The sequence below is a fragment of the Ciona robusta genome, chromosome 3 (genome assembly GCF_009617815.1).
Source record: "Ciona robusta chromosome 3, ASM961781v2".
NCBI classification, from domain to species: Eukaryota; Metazoa; Chordata; class Ascidiacea; order Phlebobranchia; family Cionidae; genus Ciona; species Ciona robusta.
The window spans coordinates 1,422,736-1,449,702 of NC_143237.1; the positions used below are offsets into that span (position 1 = coordinate 1,422,736).

Here is a 26,967-nt window from a genome sequence, read left to right on the forward strand (position 1 = left end):
ACTTAACCTCTCTTAGAAAGCAAACCAGTGTAATATAAAGCATATTTTAATAACTGGGTTAAATTGCCCAGATGTGGCAGTACGTGCAAAGTGAGCACAGTAAAAAAAGATTTAAAGAAAACTAGAAAGCACCGATATGAAATATGCAGTACCAGTTAGCAATGTAAAATAAATAAAAGTACAGGAACATTCTACAGAAATGCATCGTATGCGAAGCCTGTTCTTTAAAATAAAACTTATTGCAGTCGCTTGACAAACACATAGAGTCAAACCTGTAAAATAAAACATATATTTAACACTTGCTGATACACATACGGTCATGGGCGCGGACGTTTTTAAATTCAGGGCCAGTTAGAAAGTTAGAATAGCATTCTTATGCAACAAAGCTAACTTATTGGTTACTATGTTAATTATTGCGGTAAAGAAAATTCCAGGGTATGCCTGAATACCATGCCACTCATGTTTGGCGTTTATGACTAAGGTTTTATATAAATACTGAAACAGTTTAGTATAATGCAAAAACATGCAATGATAAACACGTGTATGAAAATGGTGAAAATTATGCAATTACTGTTAGTGACTTACTGGACCAACGTCATTCCATATTTTGATCCTCGATCAAATCATGCAACCACGAGTCTGTCAGACTGTAATGATGGATCATGCGGTTAATTTATTTAGATGATGCCAATAGTGTGAGTAATGAATGCAAACAATGTAACATTGTTGTCAATTAAAACTAAAAACCAATGATTATGATTTTATGTTATGCTAGATAACTTCTGTGGAGTTGGCTGTAACAGCAGCAAAACCACTGAGTAATTAGAAACACATCATGCATTTTAATTACTTTCGTCGTGTGAATTTATGTTAGTGATAAAAACCAGCAAACTTCCAAACCAATCCAACCACAAGAAAAAAAAGAAATATTTATTTACCGTTGTGACGTATTGTCGAGCTGGGGAAGTTAGAGAGTCCGAGGCTTCTTCAGTTGTTGTTTCTGTGGAGTTGCACACAGAGGAAGGGCCTTCACTCGTCGTTTCTGTTGATTTAAGATTTAACAATGTTTATTCGGACAAAGAATGCCATTGACAAGTTCAGATAGTAAAATATTGTATGTAGATTGACACTGAGGGCACACGTTACCCCATACAATGGAACAATAGTGAGTTTTACAATGGTTTAGATTCCAGTTAATATATTTGACAATGAATTTTAAAATTGTTTTCCAATCTTATTTAAAAATATGAAAATTGTTGTCCAATCTTACCACTGTATTCTTCGTTCTCATCTTCTGCTATTGCATGGAAGTCGCAGTACGCCATTGGTGGATTTAAACCGGCCAATCGCGAGTAAGAATCTCCTTCCCGTGAGGTCCAAGAATGAGCAAGGTTGAGGGAGGACACAATTGACCCAGATTGGTTTCCTCCGGACCCCACAGAAGATGTAGAGGAGGAAGTAGAGATGGTGGAGTGAGGTCGCTTGCTGGTGGAGGAATGATCGAAGCTCGACACCGCGATTGAGGCGCGGGTCCGGGATCGCGATAATCGCTCCGAGAGATCAACAGTGGATGGGAGGACAGAGCGATCAGTGATTCGGTTGACGCTCGATCCAGCCAAGTCAAGATGAGGTTTGCTTCCCACCCCCATGACTGTCATCTCCATCTTACGATTGTCTGTAAATCATAAAACAATTCTTTACATGTTCAACGCACTATTTCCAAACATTAAAAATACCCTCTTCAGCGATACCTACAAAAATGGCACCTCACATTTTTGCTCAGTAAAACACGTTTAACAAACTTTCTCTTGTTAACCTTACACACCCCCAGTTTAACCCACCTTGTTCTACAGATATTTGTTTTGATGCTTGGTACTATTATCAATTTTAAAACTTGACAATAGGGTACATTACACAGATAATAGTTAAGTTCCGCACCTCTATTTCTAAGTGCTTGCTTCCACAGCATCCCGCGTATTTCTTCCACCCACGATCGTTTGATTGCCTTCGTTGAACTTTGCAGAACAAATCTATCCTGGCTAGCTTGTGACCTTCTTCTACGAAACCAAATCTCAAACTTGATTCCAGAATCCCCAATGTTTTCAGTTATTCCAATCTCGGCGGTCTGTAGATCATGATAAGGGTGAATGAAATGTAATCTATTTATCATCACGCAGGGGTAACGACAGTACTTACAGCACAGGTGTTTTGTTTCAAACATTTCGTCCCCGCTTACGAGTTACCATTTATGTTTTCTATAAGCTTAGGAGTTACCTTGTCATTTTTTTTCTACAAGCTTACAATTTCGGTTAACTGAAATCAGTATAAAGCATCAAACAGAATATCCTTTGGTTACAATGTATGTACTTAACCACTAAACCACAGCACTTGATCAAAATCGGACAAGTTTTACATTTATCAACAACCTTAAGTTCAACTAACTTACAACCCTTACCTTGTAGCTACACTTGTACTGGTAAATATCATGACCACCATGTACATGAATGGGTTTGCTAAACAAGACAAGATCCTCGAACAGAAAAACTCGTCTGACGTATTTTTTTCGACCAGCATTAATGACAAATTGTTCCTGCAATAAAATTGAAAAAGTTTTAGCAACATTCAACACACTTGTTTTAAATTAACGACAGAATCAGTTCTATAAATGATCCTGTTGTTGTTGCTAGGCATAATCTAATACATAGCTAAAAAGTTTTACTTATATAGCAATATTTTCTCTGCCATAATAATCTGATAATATCTCACCATATCGCAGACAAAACCTTGTTATATTGAAATTTACATTTCCCTACAAAAAAAACATTTACCTTATAAATACGAAACTAACCTGACGAAGTAAATTTCCTTGTTCTTTCAAGTTGACATCACATTCTTGTATAGACGACATTGTAAGAAGATCGTTGCCGTGACGAAGTTGGAACTTCACCATCTCTTCCGCTTCTTTCAGACTTCGTTCCTCGGATCCCGTCGCTCGCTTTGCCATCGCGTGCAGTAGAAGAGCGTATTTACCTTCAAATACAGGCATATTGTTTACAACTGAACCAGCAATTTAGGTGCATAAAATGAATTTTCGAATTTTGTAAAAATAATAACAGACATGGTGTATGTTGCATAAAATATGTGCACATACCAATCTTTAAAAGTAAAAAATCAAAACAAATTTACTTCTAATTTTTATTTTCATATTTTGTGAATCTATTTACCCATTCTCTGCACTGGCTTGAGCAAATATGACGCGAGGTCCATTTTATCTTTAAGTTGTAATTGTTTGGCTTTAAAAAATTCATTTCCGTGTTCCTGCAGTAATTCATCTGACAATGGTTTGTTCTTGCTGTACAAAGCATACAGACCAAAGCTGTCTCTCTGTGTAACAAATACATACATTAAAGAAGCATACCAACAAAAATTAAAATTTGCACATTATTAGAAATGCTCAAATGTGGTCTAAAGGTTCCAGAAAACTTTAAAAAACGAAACACCTTCAAAAAATATGTGTGTGCCCTTTTAAGTAATATGCAACTACCATACAGGATTAGGATGTATTGTAAGTAATCTGTTTATCAGTAATCCTGTGTTTAACAACAGGAAATACTTTTAAAGATTAAACTAATGCTTTTATTTAGCAAGTGGAGAGGGTTTAACAGCCTAAAATGCTGAATTAATTAAACCAATATATTTGACATTATCGGGACAATGGGCTAACTCTGGCGTAAATCTCAGAACCCATATAGAATAAAATGAGCATATGAAGTGTTGGGGTAATGAGCCAACTTTGGCCTAAATCTTAAGTCCACAGTGTAGGACCTCCAAATAGAATATCTTAAACTACTTACATGAACTTGAAAGACCTTTGCAACCTGACTTGGACTTCCGCTGCATTTTTCCAAGTCATCAAGGAAGTACCCGCTGTGAAACTCGGCAATCTTTTCAATGTTTCCAAAGATCACGTTTCGTTTACATCTCAGTGCTTGTGGGATGTCAAGACGACACATTTCAGGAAAGTAGTTCTGAATGATTGAATGTGGTCGATTAAATACATGATCAATAGGTGAGTTATAAGCATAGCCGTAGGGTTAGGGGTGGTGGGCCGAATTATAGATCAAGAGTGACATTATGCGATTTAGCATTTTAGTTTTCGACCTTAAAGTGATTTTTACAATGCTATTAGGTTTCTATACTGAAACTACCAGAGTCACCACATTAATCAATGAGGTTTCTATGTTTGAAAAAAAAACATGCGTTAAACTTTATTTTGCAAATGGATTTTACTAAAGGATTTTACTAAAAATTAAAAAACATAATGTTTTTGGTGATGAGTGAAGTTAAGAATATAGATTGCAGCTTTCATATCAACATACCTCAATAACATAGTTAAGTGATTTAACATATTCTTGTTCTGTCGATATGAGTTCTTCAATGATAAGTGCTACTTTCCTGTGAAGAAAAAATCGTTACATTGAGTACTTTTAAGTTTAGTGCAGATGATCCATGGTAGACTTACGATTTTCCAGTAGTGTCTGGTTCCTTGATTTGCACGGGTGAACCAATGGTGAGAGTGGTCCCAGATTGTGAATGCATGTGATGGGTCAACAATGGCCGTGTTGGGTGACTCGTCATACTTTGGGACTTTTTTAACATTTTTCTGGCAGGTTGAAGCTTAGGGTGGTGTGGTTTGGTCGGGGTGACGGAAAAACTCGAGTTTGGCGTTTCTTTTTCATCGGAAACAAACACCCCACTGGTGTCGTCGAGCGCCGAGTCTGTGCATGAGGTCTCGGACATGTTTTCAAATGATGTTCGACTTTCCATTGAGTTTAAACTTATTCTTCGTTCGGAGGATTCGGAGCTCGACCTTTCCCCCTCTACATCATCTGATCTTCCTTGTGCCTGCGCGGCTTTGTCAAGTTTTTCACGGTTCTTCATCCGAAAGGAAGTACTTCGCTTCTTCGTGCTCGATTTGATCTGGGCTTTGGCCTGGAGAGTCAAGAAAACTATTAAATAAACAACATTTTTATAGTGAAAAACACAGCATTTTTTATCTATAAAGGGACCTAAGATTTAAGCTAGAGTTGGTCCATTAACCTGGCACTTATGGTGCTACAACCCATGACCACTGTGTTCAAGCAGCACTGTGTCTTGCCCACAAACGTCTACAAAGTATCAGACTTACCTTGGCGATTAATTCTCTCCGCTTTGCAAAAAGCTGCGTCGTTTCTTCATATTTCTGTTGTGCGAATTCACACTGTCTCAAACATTTCATGTTACCATAGCGGCTTGCTAACTGTAGCATGTCACTAAATTGCTCCTGTGTAAAAAAACGTAACAAAATTATCTCTTGAGGTACAATATATAATATATAATACATAGGCATGTATAAATATATGAAACACAAAAGCCCTTGATGGGAAAATTGATACAATTTGAAAAATTACCTTCGAAATCGGCGGGTGCTCTTTCATGTAGTCGTCAAATTTATCCAACATTTTCTGGCAAGCATCCAAAGTCAGGCAATCTTCCATGTTAAGAAGAGCCATGAACTTCATTCCGCTTAACGCCCATGAATACGCCTGGAAAAAGGATGAATAATTGATTATGGGGGAAAGTTAATCTTACTGTATTGACACATAAGATGCGTGACGCGTAACATCGAGTTAAGGAAAGAACAATATATTTAACAAACAAAATGGATCGCTTCAACAGCAAAATTACGTGTCAGGTGTTGGTACACAGTTAATCACCGGGGCAACAACTCAGGCGTTAAACCGTCAACTAGCGAGTCAGATTAAGAAGCAGAAGAACCGTGTGACTGTTCCTATACCGCCCACGCCGAACACAGAACGTTAACCTTTCCTTCTAATCGGCTAACAACTTTTTGCATGACGTCACCACGGCTCGACAACCGCGCAGGTGCATTACGTCATCAATACCGAAATATAATCGACCGAAACGAGCTTACCGGTGATGGATTGTTTTGATTGCAATTCGACTGAAAACGGTCAATTGCGACATACGCCTCAAGGAGAGTGATATCAAATTGGGTCCATCTCACGGAAAGTATACAAATTAAGCGTCGATAGCACAACGCCAATCATTATCACTTCGGCTGTTCCGAAAATTAGACAATTACGCAAGCAGTCGTCTTAGGCAGCCATTAATATGGATTAAGATGTACATGGCGAAACAACGGAACAGGTAAGTGGTGATTCGGCCGCACCTCCTATGCCACACCGCATTGAAAGCATAGCATTACGTTCAACAACGCAAGTCCTATGTTATAGTACAGAGTAATACCGACGAGCGAACGTTACCACAAAAAAACTGCTTTCGAATCGCTACATTTAATGCGGTTGATTAATTCCTACTTATATAAGTAATCCGCTAGTTGTAATTTGCAATGTAAGTTTTTACAAGACACTGAACAGCAATTGCTCAACCAGTGCTACCTTGTTAATTATCAGCCATACATTTCAAAATTTAAAAAAAATTCCATCAAAATAATTACCCATAGTTAATTACGAGGTAGCATGTAAGCGGCACGAGGTGTATGGAACATAACATCCGTGTTATAACGACTGTCGCTGCCCCGAGGATAAAGCAAGTTACATTAATACATTAATTCCGTCACATTACATTCAGTAATTTATTCTTACCTGGTCTATAAACTTATACATTTGGGATGTTGCTTCGACTTCTTGCTTTTTCTTCTCCATAATATCCACGATAGTTCTAAGTTCTTCTTCTGCAATTTTCGTTCGTTGTACGTGTTGGGGTTCCGTTAGATACCCAAGCTTGTTTAGGTTGTGAGCTTCGGTCAGCAGACAATCACATTTAGCATACTCTTTCTGTGAATAATACGAAAGGAATTAATACAACACGTCAAATATATAAAACTATCCAAGCTGAGAGCTGTATAGACCTTATACAATTTTAATCTCTATTTCCTTATTTTACGTTCATTATGACTAACCACGCTGGAACGAAGTAACTTAACCCACGCAACTCTCATAAGGGATTCGTAATCCTGTCATGTTTCTGCCAATGGTACAATATCAATGGTTTATGAGACGACAGCTATTAAATGTGGTCTAACATCAAAGCGAATTGGGGAATAAAGGACGATACGTCCAGTTATCGTGGTGTACAATGACACAGATGCGAGACGGTAAAGCGAACAATCACCCACCGATATTGGGACGCGCGAAACCTTACACTCGATGGGTGATCTTGAAGTTGAAACAGCAGCTGGTTAGTAGTTATTTATTGAAAACCACATTTCCGTTACGGATACCGCATACGCATACAACTTCCGACCCCAAACATTTCCCGCAGCTAAATTTAAATCAATCGGCAAACGAGATTAGTGAAACGGAAAGAGAAAACTAAACCGTTTGTTAGAAGCCATGCACCATGAAACCGAATTATACACCGGTACCAACTAACGACCAACTAGTTTTCTCTCTAAGGCTGTAATTGAGCAATCTGCAGCGACGGTTTCCGACTTGTGACGTCATAATCTTACTTTTCCCGGAAAGTGCAAGCGACCCGAAGCAAGTCCGTGTCAAATATATTGTAGTTACGTAATTAGAACGGATATTGCGATTCTTTGCGTCAACTAATTTCTCCTTTCAGTATTGGTGCGGTATTACGAAATTGAGTGAAGAGAAAATATCCCCAACATACGAAAGCGGAAAAACGTATTGGAAACTTAGTCTACCGACCACACGTCGCCGATATCGTCGAAAAGTTTTATATTGGCAGTATTTTTGTCAGCAACGCTCTCAATTACTCTGCGGTGCAAAGTTCGTGGCCTCGATTGTTTCGACACAATGGTTGATTCGACGTGACAGATGCGGTAAGAAGCGCACCAGTTTAAATGGGACGCGGTGTTGAATGAAGACACACATCGATAACTATTGAAACCAAAACCACTAATCGAATCACCGGCATACTGAGGATGCCTACGAACTACAACACGCGGGGTTGCTACGCGCAGTCCAGCAGCGACGCAAAAAACTGACCATGCAATATAGAGTGGGAAGATGGCACACCTTTTTATTCTATTTTATCAGCCCATTTAGTAGTAAACACTAAACAAAGAACATTAAAAAAATTATCCGACCCCATAGACCGTTGTTAATTAAAACACGATTAAGATATTTGGATACTAGGTGCTAAAAGAGTCCTGTCTTCTCCCAATGTACTAATACGGTACATTAATCGCTGAATGACTGTCTAGACCCGATTTCCTATTTGCAAAGCAAAACACTCTCAACTCAACCTTACAAACTGACAAGTTAGTTTCCTATGCTAAGCAACCACTGCGCCCGCAACGACGAACATACACGAAACACGGGAAGAATTTCAAAGTTTCGACTCGAGGGCATGCTGTGGTAGGAATCGGGATCGAGTATTACAGCTGTGTTTGAAGACTGAAGTCCCGTTATCTGCGGTGCCGTATTCTAACGCACTCTATTTAACCGAACACTTGAATAGGAGCAGCACTCCATACAACTGTCTGGATAGGACGGCGATAAGCGATCCCAAAATCAGGTCGTTCTGCGAGACTCTAAAGTTGCTGAGAAGTAACAGACCAAGTTACGACAAAACGAGGTATTGTTCGTCCGTAGATAGCGACATACCAAGCAATCCTGCCAAGATACTGAGACACGTACAATCGTGTCGTCCACGATCATAGATAGGGCACGAACTTTCCTGGAATTCAATAAACTCTTTCTAGATCTGTTCCTACATTCTATTACCTGCATGCAAACAACGAGCTCTGATAGGCTGCACAACTGAGCTCACTGATTGAGCGCGGAAATCCTGGGCTTCATGAAACGATTTAATCGTCGGAAAGCGTCACCTGCCGCGCGGGCCTTTTGTGCCGCCACAGTGTGAATTGTGACACGACAATCGCTCCCATAGCGCCACTTTGAAGTGAAGCGCTGGAGGGCGAATTCTGGAACGGCGATGGCGATCGACGGCGAACGAAAAAGGCGGCAGCGAACGAGAGGCGGCGATGACGCGGTGTTTACAGTTCGTGGAGTTAAAATTGACATCGGAAATTTGCGATGCGGATTGCGGGCCCACAGTTGGTGGTCGTGTCAACACCAATTTGACAATTTATTAAAATAAACTTCACGATTTCCGAAAGACCGACTTCATTATATAACTATACAAACTAAACAGAAATCCTATATTGACACTTGTGCTGGAAATCTACGACTTTTATGTATGTTAAAGTTAAAACAAATGCATTGAGAGGTTACGATTGTCATGGTCATTGGTTCAGCTGTGGATAAGAGCATTATATGAACCTGGCTCGGATGTATCGGACGCGGTTAGCAAACATTGCTTGTTGTATGGCGAGTTGAAAGCAAACATTGCTCTGCTAATCCGTGCACGCCTATATTTGTCCATGCATTCCAAAGCATAAAGTTGCCGTGGGCAAACACAGCTCCTATCTGTTCTAAGGTAGCCGTGGGAGTTTCTCATTAAGTTTGCCATTCAGCACAAGCCACTGTACCAACCCATCGAGCATTAAAACTGAATTAAGTGTTCGAATGTAAATATCACTATCGACTCGATTTCGTTTGAACTGGGCACGCTTAATAAAAAGTCAGGCACTTAGATCGATCTGAATCTACAAAACGGGAGACACTTACATGGAAATCGTTTAAGCTAAGATACCCGGGGCAATACTCCGTTTAACCACGCGACACAACAGCTTGTGCGAATATCCGTTGTATTCAAATAAACATCAAGTATTCATGAGCTGTAAGGCCTGGTATTAATATTAATAATGTAACATCCGTGTTCTGTAGATACTTGTGCGATAGTTCAAATTACTGGAATCATATTTGACACGATTTTGTTTTAAAAAATACAAACCGATAAAATTAGTTAACTATGGGGTAACTAAGATGGATATCGTTGGGACAAATTGGCTCATGTTTTCTATTGCGTTTTACCCAAAAAACGCTAGTTACGAGTCGCATTAGAAAACAGTGATAACTTTCTTTGAGTATTCTTCATTTTCCACCAAATGGGACGATAAAAGTGAATAAAAGTTCGTCCCATCTTACCCCAACCTACCATATAACCAGCACAGTCGGAAATTTCACTCTAATTATCCCAGTTTGACGATTTTCGACGAAACGGCAACTGACGGTGCAGTCGTTACAATAGGCGGGTAATTGAAATAATAATCTGCTGTTTCGAGGTAATTTCCGACTTGTATGGTAAATGGCGACTTATTTGAACGCTTGATTGACGATTAAACGAAACGTTGGCGCGTCAATTGTAGCCACTGATGAAAATAGATTATTAATTTGATTAGTTATCAGGTGTGCATTCGTTTTGTTACGTGGATTAATATGTGGATTAATACATCAATGTGTCAGCTATAGAACTAGGAATACGTAAATATATCAGTGCAAAAAAAGGTTTACGAAAATTGCAAAAATACCCACACAGTTACAACTATTCCTATGCACGAAACCTAAACAAAATATCAAAAGTAACTTAAATGTCTGGCGAGGTTTAACTTCTGGCAATAAAACTCTACAATTCAACCGCAAATGAAACTTCCCATGTTCGTTAACGGAAACAGAGTTGTTTTCTAAACCACCTCAACTCTCAATGCTATTGTTCCCACGTAACACGAGCCTATAGGTTCCGCTATTGTAAACGCTCCAAAACTGATTTCAAAATCGCGGCCAAGTTTTTAAGGGTTTCCGATACCGGCGAAGTTGAATTGTGTTGAAACAAGTGGCTTAACCTTGTTATTGCCACTTACAATGTGAATGGGTTTAATAATTAAATGCGGACACAGTTTATACTGTAGTTGGCCATTCGCTTTGAATTCAAGAAATATTTAAATAAAATTAAAATTACGTGACTAAATCTGTCTTCGATAATACTTGACCGTTTTATTTTCTGGAATGTCATTGCTTTACCTCTTAGCAACTTGCTTTCAATGCGTGGTCTGTGCTGTATTATACAAGACTGACTATACTTTTTTATAGAGGAGGGCAATCGAGTTTTATGTTGATGGACATCTGCAACTGAAGTTATGCTGCTACTTGTGTCCCTATACATTCTAACTTCAATTTGACATTTTTGCTTTCCTTGCAAAGCATCCAGACTAACGACCCGAAAAAAGCAACGCGGACAAAGGCTATACTCATGTCGGCGACCATTTTTAATCATCACGTTAATGGCTCAATTTAGCGGCGCTTACAACGTCTGGCAGTGGCAGACGACGATTTCTGCATGTAATTGCCAGCAAACATTAGCATGGAGTTGTAAAAAGGAAGGGACAGCGACGACGAGATCTTCATTACGTCACAATCTCTTTCCTCTTGCAAACATTCTAGACTGCAATTATGACGCAATAATACAAACAAATGCAATCGCCGCGGTAGCGAGATTCGGGACGGAGTGGGATCCGTTACTTTAATTGTATTTCTAAGTATAGTTCATTATAAACAGTGTTTCGCCAATTCACGAAATGCCAGAAGCGTAATAACATTTAAAACGTGTGGTATTAACTCACATATCAGTTCAGTTATCTTAAACAAGGAAGTTAATGAGGTAAAAAGCGTCGTAGCACAGACATGAAAACATGCGATGCAGCGAAGACTATATTCGGCAAACAACAGCAGCAGTCGGATGAGCTTCGTAAATCCTGACCCTCCGTTCAACTTTCGACGTACCGCACCTCAGACCAATGTTGGTATAAGATAATGTTCAAGTATTTGGCCGTATACTTGCGAAGTGATATCGAAGGATTTGGTGTGTTCCGTTTTTACGGAGCGGAAATGGCGGTAACACTTGAAGGGAGCAGAAAACAAACTACTTAATGCCAAGTTAGAGGGCCATCAACGAGACCGTGCACCCTCAACACCTATTTTTGACGCACTCCACTACCCTGCTGTACGCTGCTGACGTCACACGATATATGGAATCAAAGCGAATGAACGAGAAACGAGATTTCGTGGTGATTATGACACACAGGTAACGTATGTTCTCAAAAGTCGAGTGTAGGCGGCGTATTTTGAGTGAGGTTTAACCGGCTGTTTTAACCCTAGATCCGCGGATTTATCTTGCATTGCGATATGGCTGGGTAGGATTGTACATCAAACGTCGCATCAGTGGACAACTAGTCAAACAAAGACCTGACACTCAATTTCTTATCAGGGACTGGACGTTTCAAGATTTCCTTAACCTAACAGAGGTTATCCAATCGAAACGATGTCCGGTTCGAATCGACCAATCAGAAAAGCGAGAAAATAAACAAAACTGCGGGTGGCCAGACCGACTACGAGAGTAGCCCTGACAAGTAGCCAAACAAAGAAACATCATTTAAGCATAAAATAACGTTCGCGGCAATCGTAAACTACAGCACCATAGCAGGACCTACGCTCGCGAAAAAAATACCACATTTTTTGAGTCAAAATATTTTCCAACTAAAATAGAATTGTTTCCATGTTTTTGACTCCGGAAAAAGGGGTGCTGTCGCGCGTAACCCATGCTATATTTTGATGGCTCCAGAACTAACGAACGTTTGATTCGCAACTTGATTATCAAAGGAAAAATAAAGTGAGCGCTGTTTTGATGATTTCCGGTTCCCCAAAAAACGTGAAGTTTTTATAAATTACGACCAGACAGTTTAGAACTGAACGTCGTTCACGTGAGAATATGTGAGCACAAGGTTACTTTATTCTACTGCGCAAAGTAATAACAACAAAATCGAATTTAAAGCTGACACACGAACCTGCACAAGCAGCTTACATGCTGAAAAGTGGCTGCTCTGCTGTAAGCAGCTTACAAAGCGGTGAAAATCAAAAACTAATTAATGTTTTAAGCAAAGCCACGTTGCGGCACACGTTCTAACACAGCTGTAAATCTAGGGGACGGAAAACAAAAACGCAAAGAGTCGATTTTAAATTACTCAAGCTGCTAATACAGTCTCTATGCACCATATTAACGTCTACTCTACAAGAAGCGTGAGATTGTTTATCGCCAAAAAAACAAAATAATGTCACACATTTTTTTGTCAAAACTATTAAAAAATATATTTTTGAAACTTGGGCACGTGTATAGCTGCTAAGCAAACGATCACTAGGAAATAAATACATAAGTTATAAATTACATATTTAAGTTAAAGTAATAATTTAATAGGTTTTCCTACGCATTTTACATCAGATTAAGTTATTATAGTCGGAATTACAGTTGAATAGCTTTATGAGAAAGTTACAACCAAGCCAATTTGCGGTGAAAACTAAATTTTATTGAAACGATTAGTTAAACGAGGGGTCTGTTATGCGGAACATGCTGGTTAATCTTATTTAATTGTTACAGCGTGTTTACGCCAATGAAGATCGTTAACCTGAACGTCAAAACCGTTAAAAGCTGCTCAATCTCGAAACGGTAAGCAGAGATTTGGACGGGTTTACTTTATAGCTTTTAAAAGCTCCCGTTAACGACGGCGAAAGGTTGCTTTGGTCTAAATGCGTTGTAGGTCGTGTTTTAAACAGGGGTGACTTTCGTGTCAACGGCGAATAAAGTCACAGATTCCTGGTAAACTGAAAGGTCGTAAATTTTATTTAAGGAAGTCGATAATTACGACCTCGCCCTATGTACAACGACGATGGTAAATGGACGTTGTTTTGATTAATGACTTGTGCTAGTAAAACAAGTAAATTTTTATTTTCGTGATATTTCGAAAGGCCGAACTGACGTACTTTGCCCTTTACAGCGATATATATATTATATAGTAGGTGGGGTAAGACGGGACACCTTTAGCTCAAAATATTCAAATATCCTTACCGTGTTTTAAACAATTAACAACGGTCTATGCGAGTCATGTGGATTTGATTTTAAATTCTTCTTTGTTTACTGCCAAATGGGACGAAATATAGAATAAAAAGGTGTCCCATCTTTCCCCATTATATTACATAAAACTAAAAATTAGAACAAGTTGACTGACCTAGTGACCCTCACTACAAAACAACACCTTCCGTGAGAAAGACTGCAAAGGCTCTTTCCGATATTCTGACAATCATAGTTTTGTATGCATAACATAACCCGCTGTTGCGTAAACAGTGAAATAATATGTAAGATATTCTCATGTTACGGGATAAGAGCTATTGTGATGTCATGTGCTTGAACAACCATATGAATGTAACGTATCCTTTGATGTATTTATAAGACTTATCTATATAATGTTATACAAACTGACTGAAATGACGCCGTGTCTGCCGTTTTCTGTATCCAATACAGTGTTACAGTAAACACATGTCAAAAGATGAATTATAATTCTCTTTGTGGAACTTAGGTGCTTTGTCTACGAAGAATTGATTCAGTGATGTAAACAATTGCTAAAATGACGTAATCTTACGTTTAGTCAAAGGAGAATTATTGCTAAATCTGCAAAGTAACTTATACTAAACCTGAAACGTGACGCATAATTAAACCGATCAGATTCGCAACTAATTTTAGAAATTACGAAACATTTTATTTTTCATGTTTTTGACTCCGCATTTTTCTGTACTAACTGTTCGCCTAGACTACTGGACAGGCGTCCTACTTTAAAACGATAAACTGTCTCCAATTATAACGCTACATTAAACACCCTCTTCGTTCATGTTCATTCATTACTGGTTATCCGCGATCTGTCTCCGTATTAATACAGCTACGCATTATACGCTCCAGATTCCAAGACAGGCGTATATGACGTATGGTAATGAACGTCTTCATGCTGTTTATGAAGAAGGAATTGCGCCGGATCACCTACTAAATATGGACCCGTAGCCTGGGTGGCTTATAGCTCTCTAAAAATACGGGACTCTGCAAAAACGCCGATCAATTCTGACTTTAACCGCTGCTGGTTGTTTGCCACGCAGTGTAGCTAAGATAGGGGCAATAAAGTATCGGTAAAACTGCGCTCTCGCTACATTCAGACACAAGGTCTAAAGCTTGTCATTAGACGGGAACAATACGGGGGCGCCCAGAACGTCTTTTGAGGGTTGAAATTGAATAAACATGAATAGACGGCGCTCTAACACAAACTTCCTGCGATTGGGTCGGCGACCTGCGACAGGGTGAACGTTCCGCTCGTTTCTGTTGATTTAGCGTTGGTAGGTTGTTGTGTTGGTTGATAACCAACATGGTAGCAGCATCCGCTGTTGATCTATGTTACTACGGAGGTATATACCGTACAAGGCAATTCAAACTACGAGGCCGTATCATAGCCAATGGTAGGACCTGTGACTCACGAGTGACTGTCACACTTATTGTCACTAAGGTTACAAACCCTTGCATACATCACAATATTTAAAACACGAGTGCAATGCTCTCTGCTTCCCAATCTAAATAGCGATCACATAAAGCTGTCTTAAGCTTATACAGTGCAAGTCGAATAAATTGAACTATATATATATGTACTGTGATTGTCTAATCCGATTTTAGAAAACGTAGAGCTAGAAAAAGTGCCCTTTTTCTTTCAGTAACACTGAAACAAAAAACAACCAATTCTTCCTCAAAATTGCGCGATTATCAATAAAAAGAATAGGAAAAGACAAATAAAAAGAAACAAAAACGATGTTAAAATTATCACTGTACCATGGGCAACTTATCATTTCGCTTTGTTTTGATTCAAACTGATTCTCACGCCTATGGTAATGATGAGTGGCCTTAACATAAGTACCAGGATGTTAGCAACGTAAACAAGTTTAAATGAATGGACAATATATAAAGGAAGTTAGTAATGTAGTGCTAACAGATGATATTACTACGGGCGTTTTGCGTTTATTCGGGGTAGTGATATTTCAACATATGTGAACGGAAAAAGGTTTACTAACTTTTGCCGTGGGAGCAGCAGTTTCGGTAAGCGTTTAATATTCCCATTTGGATCGGAAAAGCAAAGGTGGCAATTGTGGCAGGGTGTTTCGGTAACCTAACACTACGTTATATTCGGTGGTCGATACTTAATGTAGTGAAAGCTTTCAAAGGGTCATAAATAAAAGCCAAATGTTCGCCTCGACAGCGACCAAATGACCGGTCGCAAAACCAACGAGCCGTGAGCTGCGATTGTGACGTCACAAGGGGTTCGATTGTTGATTGATTGTTACGAGCCATGAACACGCGACGACCATCTGACCAGCGACGGTCGGTCATGTTTTTACAGATTTTCGGTAAACAAAATACAATGGAACGAAAGTATATTTCCTTCGTGTGACATCTATTTTTATCGAGATTTTCTATCAATACTTTGCAATTATTTATGGCTTTATGCGAAGATTGGGAATACCAGTTGTAAATCCATAATGGTGCGCGGTTGTGAATTACGAAAAAAACGGTTTCGTTTAAATGCGAAATTTGAAGAGATTTTCTTACTTTCCTGTGAGCGCCCGGTGTTATGTTACATTGAATTGAATGCTGCAACTTGAGTGCTCTGCTAAGTAACTCACAAAGCACCTGCGGAGTTATACAACACATCACGTTGAAAGCAAGTGCGAGCATGGGTGGCGAAGGCTCTTGAATAGGCGATAAATAAAAGACGACGACCGGTCGGCCACGCGAAAGTGGTTTAGCATTACTAAATGTACGATAGGCGCCACACGGCTGGTGCAGAAGCGACAAATCGCATTGAATGATTGGAAATTAAACTTGTTGTGCGACTGAGAGTTAAATATACAGTTTCTTATATGTGTTTGTTACGTACATGCTACGTCAATCGGTCAGTAAATTAATCCGGCTCCAGAAGCAGGATCGTCGATAATACGATTATCGTTTGTTTTTCCAAACGCACGTGATGTATTGGAATAACAGTAGTGGTTTACCGACCGAGTTATGACTTAGATTTGTGGATTGGGAAATTTCGCAACAAATATGGAAATTTATATATTATATGTAGTCAATCGGACGCAGCTTGGAAAATATTTTAAATTTGATTTTGAATAAGACCTGACAAGATAAAAAGCCCCATACGTTTCAAACATTAAAATGTTATTAAAGAAATGCTGGGTACGTGGAACGCATTGTTGCTAGTGAGTCTTAACCAATTAAATCTTTAAAATGTTTTTTTGTCGTAACAAGAATACAAGAAAATCTTTAAAACATGTTTTTGATCAAGACACAACAAAATAGTATACGTCATATACATTGAAATGCTAATAAAGAAATGTCGTAGCCCTTTAGAATTCATTGTTAACGGTTGCTCGAGATTCAACATAAAGCCATGACGTCAAGCAAAGAAAGCAGTGCCCTCGCACGAAATGCAGCTATGACACAATATGTCGGGCAAATATATAGTAGTGACGAGCGGGATTTTGTCCTACGGAACTATGTTAACAATACTATATAAACGGTGACTTTATCCAGAGATTTATGTCAAATAATTACACCGTCAACTTAGTGTCGTGACAATAAATGTGACGTACGTTTTAGGTATAGGAGGGCTTTTTAATATGAAGCCCAAGTTTTTATTTCACTCCCGAACTACAATAATATGTACTATAAGGCCGGCGTACGTAAGTGCTTATGTACACAACAGTCTTGTTAGCTCATGTAATGAACAATCTCGGTTACGTAACCTTTATGTAAAGCCGCGGTTTCTTGTTTACAAGCAGATAAAGTAAACTAATGAAGTGGTTACTGTTGCTAAGGTAACTAACGTGGGAACTAGCAAGATAGGACCATGGGAGTCATTTTGAAAACAGGCAAATTTTTTGTATTCGGGGTCTTAAGATGACGTCATTTAAAATATAAGGAATTACGTCATGGTTATTCGAGCGTAAAATTTGCGGAGGAAAAAACAGATTAATCGCTCATTCGAGAGTTTGTTTTGGTGGTAAACGATTATGAGTTGACGGATTTCGTAATTCGGTGGGACTGACGTAATTTGATGACGTATTGGCGCTAAGTTCATTGGCATTACGACATGGTTGTGACAGGCTCCGTGAAGACGATGAGGTATATGAATATGTAGAGACGGATACAGCTAATCTTTATTATGCGTTGGTTTATTGACGTGTAGACTTATGGTTAAATGAAACGCGCAGTGAAATTAAAACAAATCGGATTGGCAAGACTCTCGACGAACAGGTTAGTAAAGAATTCGACAGTTCTAATGTCGAATATCGAGCGCCACCTAACGTGTTTTAACCAACGTTCTAACCCAAGTGCGCCACCATGCGAGTAGCAGCGTTTAATAATTTCAACCAGGGGTGGCGCTTTTGGTAAAAAAGACAGTCGCACTTTGTTTCGCTCACACGCTGCCAAATATGGGGTGATCGCGACCGTGTTTTCGACTTGCCCGACCCCTTTATTCTTGGTTTTAAAGCACCAGAAAGCGTGACGTAAATGGGCTTTTTACGGGTCGGTTACAAGGGGATTTAAGGTCGTTGTGCGGCGCGTTTGCCCGCATGTCTGGGCTTATAGATGGATTACGGGAACATGCTAATAAACGAACTGATTCACGGCGAACGGCGATGTAATGATTCGGGAAATAATTCCTGGGTTCCGGTACAGGTCTGCTGAACAAAGTGTGACGTCACCAGCGCAAGAAGAGCCGCTGCAATCTGTCAAGTTCAAGTGGGATGGAAGACGAAACAAAGGCCACTGTTACGCAAAACATACGTCATCATTTCTGTGCAGCCGCTGCAATAAGGCGGCGATTACGGGAACGTTTGCTGGGTTATAATCGTGCTATAGTACGCGCATGAAAACTGGACGGACCGGATTCGGTCGAATCACGACTCGCTGTGTCGCGGGGCATAACCACGGGCTATTGGGCAGAAGCGAGACATGTGGTCGTCTTAGTTGGCGTTTGTGCAAGAGCGGTTAAACTGTGGTATCGCGGTGGTGGAGGAGCTATTTATATCAACAGCTGCCGTTACATTAACAATCAAACTACTATAATAGCGGCTTCCTCTAGCCGGGCAGACTACTGGCGATTCCCCACGCGCAAGAACATGTCATATATACCAATTACTCTTGTAATAACACTGGACCACTTAACCCTAAGTCAACAAAATCAAAGCAGTTTAAACCTCTCGTCGACCTACATTGGCAGCAGATCATAAATTACCAGTGGTTGTCTTAATCTTGTTTCAATCGGAAACAGACTACTTCATTCTATTCCGTTTGTTTCAAACCTCGGGCATTTAAAATGTAAATAAGTAGTAAATCTCCCTCGGGTATAAAACGACAGCACAGATTACAGTAGCATGGGATTATGCACAATTTCTTGATGCAGCTCACACGTATTTAGGACTCACCATTGCTGAAAAGTAAAACTCGTCAAATTCTTGTCGTTGAAGGATCAGATCTTCGATAGAATCGGCAACGACAGAGAAACGTTGCTGGAGCGAGTCGCTGTTTTCGCTACACCAGTCCAATATCTGTGTATAGGGTGGTTAGTTGGTTGCCATATAAGGTGGGAGAAGTCAACACAACCGCTCAAATAACATAGAGTGGTTATCATAGAGCTCATATTTGATGCTTCAGGCATTCCCGACTAGAAGCAATTAAGTGAAGTTTACAAAAAATAAACATTGGATCTAAGATATGGGAAATAACATATGGGATTTAACTTTGCTTTTTGAACTTTTTCCATCAAGGGGGCATATATAGTACCGTGGTCAAAGATAATACATAGTATTGAATATCCTGTTTTTTCCCAATCGTGTTTTAACAATTAACAACGCCTTTAGAGTGTAAGGGGACGATAAAGGATATGAATATACAGACAAGCTTGCCCCAACCAACCATACCAAATATATACTGTTGCTGTAGTGCATATGTACTTGTAATTTGACTTTTGGCCATTGTTCCAAACTTGGTATTTGGGTTAAGCTTAACTGATCAACCATTGAGTTTAAATATGGCGTGTCCAATTATACGCAATGACGTGCTGGGTCATCAGTTTATCACACCCGATGCGTGCATAATATTATCATCGCAACCATAAATCGATTAGTTAACCAGATACGAACTGCTTAGTTGCGAAACCAAATTATAAAAAGCAGGCGTTTTATGATTATTCGCGCATATTTTAGCCTTATAGTAGGGCAGTTTAGTAAATTAATATTAACACAAATTATGAACATTTTTTTCTTGTTAAAATAACCGCCTCATTCGCAACGTAGAGTTTTTTTCTAAATATATAGTAAGGTGGGGGAAGATGGGACATATGTTTATTCTCTTTTCTTGTCTTGTTTAGTAGAAAACAAAGAAAATTCAACAAATTATAAAACTATGTTTTCACGACTCCCATAAACCGTTGTTAATTATTTAAAACACGATCAAACTATTTAAATATTATGTGATAAAAGGGTCCCATCTTCCCCCACCTTACTATATAGTAGGGCGGGGGAAGATAGGAGACCTTTAGCACAAAATACCCAGATATCCTGAGTATGTTTAAACATTTAACAACGGTATAAGGGGGTCGTCAGGGTACAGTTTTATAATTTTTTGAATGCCCTTGGTTTACTACCAATTGGGACGAGAAAATGGAATGCAAAGGTGTCCCATTTTCCCCTACTATATGCCAAAACGTAAACGTCGTGTATGGCTAACTATACGCTAACCGCTAGTGTGAGAATATTATAACATACGTGTATATAATGTAACCTCTGGCGGCTAACTGTTGACAAGTACAGATAAGACAAACAACGTGGGGTATTTACATCATTTCGCCGGTTAAATGGCTTGTTGTTGTTGTTGAATAACGCGACGTCAAATGCAACGCTCTCTAATCCTGTGGTATAGACAGCTGACGCAGCCTTATTAACACGCGCTTAGTTAAACCGCAACCTTGAACGGTGGTATATACACGAGTTGCATAACACTTTATTGAAGTGTGGGGAAACAAAGCCTGTTTTAGCGATGTATTTATACTGTTGGGTAATATTGATAACTTTACCAAATAATATAGTTTTTGACGGTGTTACAGTATATTAACGCTCCTCTTACAGTCGTGAGGATAAGGTTATACATTCTTTGTTTACCACCAAATGTTACGATAAAAGAGAATGAAAACCATCTTACTTCAACTTAATATATGTGTGACCGCACTGCATTTAATATTATATCTCAAAAGATATTTTACCGAGAAATTTTACATCTCTTATTAAGGTTGTTTTGTAATATTCCAAATGCGAAATGCTTCGGTTTTGGAATAAAGTGTATTAAGATGAACATATAGATTAAACCACTTATTAATTCCCACGCGTTTTAAATCGAATATGTTTTAGAAGGTAGATATTTAGAACTCACATAATCACACGATTTCTCAAACTCTTTGACGAGCAAGTGCCTCTCTAAAGATAGCAAGCGATCGTCGGCAATTTGGACGAATCTGGTCACAGCTTCGTTTGCTGCACTGTAACTTGATTGGACGAGCTCGGCACATGACCTGTTTAAATTAACCAATGGGTAAACGGGATGGAAAAGTCTTTGTTAAAAGGATTAAATGCAAGATTGCTGGTTGGAAGTTGATTCAAACGCACTTAAAGAATATAGGAGTTTATAATGCGTGTTTCACTTAACAATCTGATGTGAAATTGGTGTTTTTATATTGATAGTTGCTGATTGAACCACGTATGTGGTGGGACTTTAGAAATCTTGTCTTAAACGCAAACAGTTGCTATCGTTCACCTACTAGCTAGTAGCCACCGCACATAAAATGAAATTAAGTCCGTGTTTTATACGCGGAAAACCATTTAAATCTAAAAAAAAAGTTTTCAAAGTTGTTTTGTCGCATTATAAATCTGGGAGCTCTTCTTTACAGTTACCAGTTTTATATTTTTAAATAATAACATAAGTTGAATGCATAATCGTAACGAACCACGCATCAGTTGTTCCGTCTTGCGACAATTGCTGAAGGATTCTTTGTCCTCGGTCCCGAAGATTCGAAACTTGCCGATCGTCCAGCAGCTGAGTCATGTCTTTATGATGCTGACTCAGCTGCATTCGCGTCTCGGTGGCGGAGTCGGGAAGGGATTGTGACGTCATAGAAAGACCGTGGCGAGCGAAATTGTGCCGGACGTTTTCGCAGAAATGCAAAAACGAATCAACGACCTAGAAATAGAAATGCACCATTGTATAATCTGTCTCAAAACACCTTTGAGAAAAATAACAAAGCAAAAATTTGAGTCAATTTAATTGATTTATATGTAACAACATATAGACCTTAAATTTAAACACGGCGTTACCAACAAATTAAAATACGATGCCACCTTTCGTATTAAGGTTTTTGTATTATAGAAGGGTCAGGTGGAAAAAAGATGAGATACCTTTAGCTCATAACATCCAAATATCCTGATCGTGTTTTAAACAATTAAAAAAAATAAGGCAGTCGTGAGGTTTTATAATTCTTTGAATGTTCTTTGTTTACTACCAGATGGTACGAGAAAGAAAATGGAATAAAAAGGTGTCCTATCTTTCCCACTCTACTATATAATATTGTTTACAAAGAAATAAAAATTTCGACGCAAAAATTAGGATCAAGATTTAGTTCACTGCATATAATAGCACTGACCACGAAATTAAACATCATCAACAGTAGGTTGCTGGCTTGTGGCTTATAAATTGAAATTATTGTATTTATTAAGCTTACCAGGCGGTTCTGAATCCACTCGGCTTGTGAGAATTGCAATTCTCCGCCCAACTGAACAAGCAAGTTCTTTGAATCGATGAATTCCTCCAAGTCACTGTCACTACTTACGATCTCACACTGTAAGGAAAATACAATACTTGAAAGAGGAATCGAAGTTCTGACTGTCTGAAGTATTACTTTATTAGTCGTTAACGACGATGATAGGAACAAGCGGCATGTGAGTGGACTACGCATTCCTGATATAAAAAAACTGAATTCACACTACGGGCCTATAGAGCTACAGGCCTTTTGTTTGTCCGTGTTAAAGGAGAACTGAATTATTATAATTAGCATACAATTACACATATCTATACTATTAATGAGCTGAATCTACAACTTCATTTTTTTCGTCCAAAACGAAACGATACCATTTTTTAAGTTACCGGTGTATATAAAATATAAGTGACGATTACTCGAATACACTACTTTTTAACGAAACAACTGGATTGTATATTTAGCTCAGTTTGGATTATCTGTATTAGACTGTATTTGTATTACACCAGACATAAAATTTGACTACTCCTTTAACATGAGCAAACAAAAGGCAAGCCCGTAGGCCTGTAGTATGAAATCACTTTTTATATGAGGAATGCGTAGTCACACTTACACGCGTCGTGTTGGTATATCGTCACTAACGACTAATTTAAACACAAGGTTTACGGGACGTGGTATCTTGCCGACGATCGTAATGACTAACTGCATATCTTACCTCAACATTGAACAAGTTTTTAACGATGGGTTGAAGCAATGACGAGGCGTCACTTAGGATAAGCACTTTCTTAATACATTCCGGTGAGTTGTTCTGTTTAAATATAACGTCAATAATTTGTATTTTGTTGCGTAAATTTGGCTTAGTAAGGATTGAAAGTGTTGGGATCAAAGTTGAGTTGAGTAAACATACTGTTTGCATTGACACAAGGCATGGATGGGCGTATTCCTTATTCACATATGCGTGACACCATAACCAGCTGGAGATATTTCGAGCAGAAGGCCATGGACTAATCTCTTAGTTATAATACCATGACACATGAAAAATAGGACAAGTACAATATCCTCACATGACCACGTACTTGATATATATGAAGTGCTTCAAGGATGGCAGAGGCAGATGTGTCAGAAGCTCCTCTTTCATCAATCAATAGGCAAACACCATGAACACGCGATCTGTGTAAAACAAACGTGATACCAACGTGTGCCGAGCACATAAATCAACATAAAGTTATTTGAGCAGGTTTTACAGCGACTCTGAATCTTTAATGCGACCGAGATATATGCAAATGGAACTTACGTTAAATAGAGCAGATATCTAGTCAACGCGATGCTGCCAACGTTACACTTTTGCCACACAATTTCATCTGCAAATATGATCAATAGCGACTGGTTGCTCTTGTCTGTAGCGCCTGTTAATAAACATTTTATAACCATATTTATGACGTATGTGACGCCAAACATACTTTTGGGGGGGATTTTCTCTAGTGGTAAATCAGCGATTCAAGAATGTCATGCAACTATTTCGCTTTGCAGTGATAGTGGACACTCAATTATTAGGTACTTGTTACTTACAAGTGAATATTGTTCTTTACCGTTTACAAAACATTCATTGATTTAAAAAAAAAACATTTTTTGAAAGACATTAAAGCACTGAAAGCGCTTACAAAATGTCTAAATCTGTTTTAAAGACGAGTAATTTAACGCGATAAGCTATTTATTATAATGATTAAGGTTACATAATGCGCTAGAAAAAAAGAAATTAAACGGCTTTAAAACCTCAATCTTTTTCACAACAAAGTAGGATACTCAATTAATTACTTGCCAGAACGTTAGTAGTTATAAAGGTCAAACTTTTTAACCTGGTAGCACGGCAACGTTTGAATAAACCAGATCCAAGGAAATCTCGCTCGCTTGCTCAGGGGTTCGTAATTTTAAACAAGGATTAAATGAGGTCTCAAAAGCACCTGTTTAAGATACAACATATTTATATATATTTATAAAATAAAATGCCTTTTTTAAATAAGTACATTTTAACAAAAAAAAGTACATTAACCTGTTAAAAATACATTGTATTTATAAAGTAAAAATGATTTTTTTAATTTAATACATTTTAACTAGAAACTACATTAGTCTAATCCTGTTAAGTTGTAACGGCTGTTTACTCACAAAATACAGCCTATTGTAATGTAACACTTAGACCTAGATAATCTAACCGCGTTTAAACTAATTGTTCGGGACCATTATAGTCTGAAACCTGAAGCAATACTGTGTGAAACAAGCGCGTAGTGCTATTGTTGGAGTATTACATCTTTAACAGGGCAGTTGTGGTTGTAGCCATGGGGCAAAATGGTTAAGAAAATAAACAGATGTAGTTACAGACGGCTGACAGTTTAAGTGTCTGTGTGCTGCCCAATGGTGAGAAAAGAACAATTTAGTTGTAGTAGTTTTTTAATCAATTTCTATCTATGTTTTATATAGGATAAATCAAAACATTTACATTGTTCATATTGCTGCCAAAATGTAATTTAACACAAATTTAATAAAAAAATAATTAAATATATAAATTTAATAACCACCTTTGGTCTGCTCCGTATTTTTCTTTTCTGGCCCACAATACACAAAGTCATCTCGTTTCATTTCTTCTTTGGAAAGGGTGGAATAATTCCTTTGTTTACGTCGGGCAACTGTATTTATCCAACCAACAGGAACAGAGGCTGAGAACGAAGTATTGGAAGCCACTGGTCCGTTAAGTATGCCTAAATTAAGGTCTGCAAAGTTTTCACTGCACTCAGGGGTGGGTGGGGAGGCTGACTTTGTGCTCTGCTGCACAAAATCAACAATTTTTAATACTGGTTGTGATTTTGACTTCACAAAATGTTTTTTCGGCTCTGGTGAAACTGGACACTGATCATCGGAGAAGGAAACCTCCAGTAAACGTGACACTTCGTCACTGGAAGAGTGATCTCCGAAAGGATCCACAGGACTTCCTGGAAGAGACTCATCATCACTTGAGTCAAAACAATCATCAAGTTCTTTGGAAAATTTCCCCCGGTTGCTCCGGAGAGATGTGTTAAGTAGCTCACAATAGCTCTCTTTATCTACAGAGGACTGAAGTTCCGCTAAACGAGCGGTATTTCCAGATGTTAAACAATCAAACGATAGAGCTGTAACCGGACCTGGTTTCCCTGCCGCTTGCTCTTTTGTCTCAGCGAATTCTTCCGTTGTTTTTACAGATCTTGAATCGAACCCATGTAAACAATAGCCCGCCTGGGGCGTTGAATCAATCTCTTCTCTGACATTTAATCCACTGTCTATGGCATCAAGAATTGAGCTCATAATACATTGGCAATCCGCCAATACTTCTTTGTCGTCTAATTCATTAACCGATAAATTCCTTCCACAACAATCTTCAATATCTCTTATTTCAGTGGCTGGTTCCGCATCATCTTTATTGCTTTGTCCTGTTTCTGTATTTTGTCCATTGTCAAGTGAAACAAATTCAATATTTGACATTGACACACCTTTGTATAATTCGTCCCCGTTCAAATCTTTTGGAATCAAAGGAATATTCACTGAAGCATCACATACTTGACTTAGAACGCAATTCAATACTGATTCGACCTCTTTTATGTCACCCAACACCAAATTATTAGGCTCCATTGTCACTTTAAGTGAGCGTGACCTTTAATACATATATTTAATGGGGGCTTCAGAAAAGAAGAAGGGCAGGAACCTATACCAGGTTTTATGCTGTTTTTGATCTAAAATGGATAAATAAATGATAAAATGGGTTAGAAAATAATTACAGTATAAATTTTGATACCAAAATAAGGTATTGAAATAAATTAAACCATTTGATCTTTAAAACATTAGACTTTTTGTTGTTGCGGTAGGTCGTAACAGCCAATGCCAAATAAATATGTCTCCACTGCAAAACATACTTATATACGACAGGATAAAATAAATAAAAAAAAACACCTTTTTAGTTGGTTAAAATTAAACACACGCGTCTCAACAAACAACACGCTATTTAAATCCAACTTCTACGTTCTTCCGCTTGTTTAGCAAACTGAATTGAAATCGAGATGGGCTTGAGTTTAAATAGTTATCTTTGCTGCCACCTATCGACCAGTAGACAAAGTGGAATTTACGTTTTCAATCGGGGACACTAAGGTTTTTTCAAAAAAAAAAAAATTTTGCCTTTTTCTGAATTTTTATGTTTAATTATTGCTAAGAGTGCATTTTATGCAGAATACACCTTAAGTCATTGCATTTACTGTACGTTGCTA

At 38.5% G+C, this 26,967-nt stretch overlaps 1 protein-coding gene across 3 annotated transcripts; it reads right to left on the minus strand.

The window, feature by feature from the left end:
• Positions 1-30: 30 nt before the first annotated feature.
• On the minus strand, positions 31-26,439 carry LOC149737506 (puratrophin-1-like). 3 transcript variants are annotated; one of them, XM_089873631.1, is made up of 23 exons: positions 25,255-26,439; positions 24,538-24,642; positions 23,976-24,087; positions 23,758-23,851; positions 23,397-23,489; positions 22,649-22,765; positions 21,878-22,110; positions 21,307-21,445; positions 19,305-19,427; positions 6,669-6,860; positions 5,451-5,585; positions 5,189-5,323; positions 4,523-4,992; positions 4,380-4,455; positions 3,855-4,028; positions 3,225-3,384; positions 2,849-3,030; positions 2,456-2,590; positions 1,939-2,125; positions 1,271-1,675; positions 939-1,042; positions 586-647; positions 31-272 (listed from the first exon to the last, which is right to left on the minus strand). In XM_089873631.1, the coding sequence occupies exons 1-22, from the start codon at positions 26,336-26,338 to the stop codon at positions 624-626; spliced, it is 4,479 nt and encodes a 1,492-aa protein (XP_089729757.1). In that variant the 5' UTR covers positions 26,339-26,439; the 3' UTR covers positions 31-272; positions 586-623. The 3 variants fall into 3 exon arrangements, with proteins under 3 accessions (XP_089729757.1, XP_089729756.1, XP_089729758.1); XM_089873630.1 differs by having other exon boundaries at positions 586-665; XM_089873632.1 differs by lacking the exon at positions 586-647.
• Between the last annotated feature and the right edge of the window lie 528 nt (positions 26,440-26,967).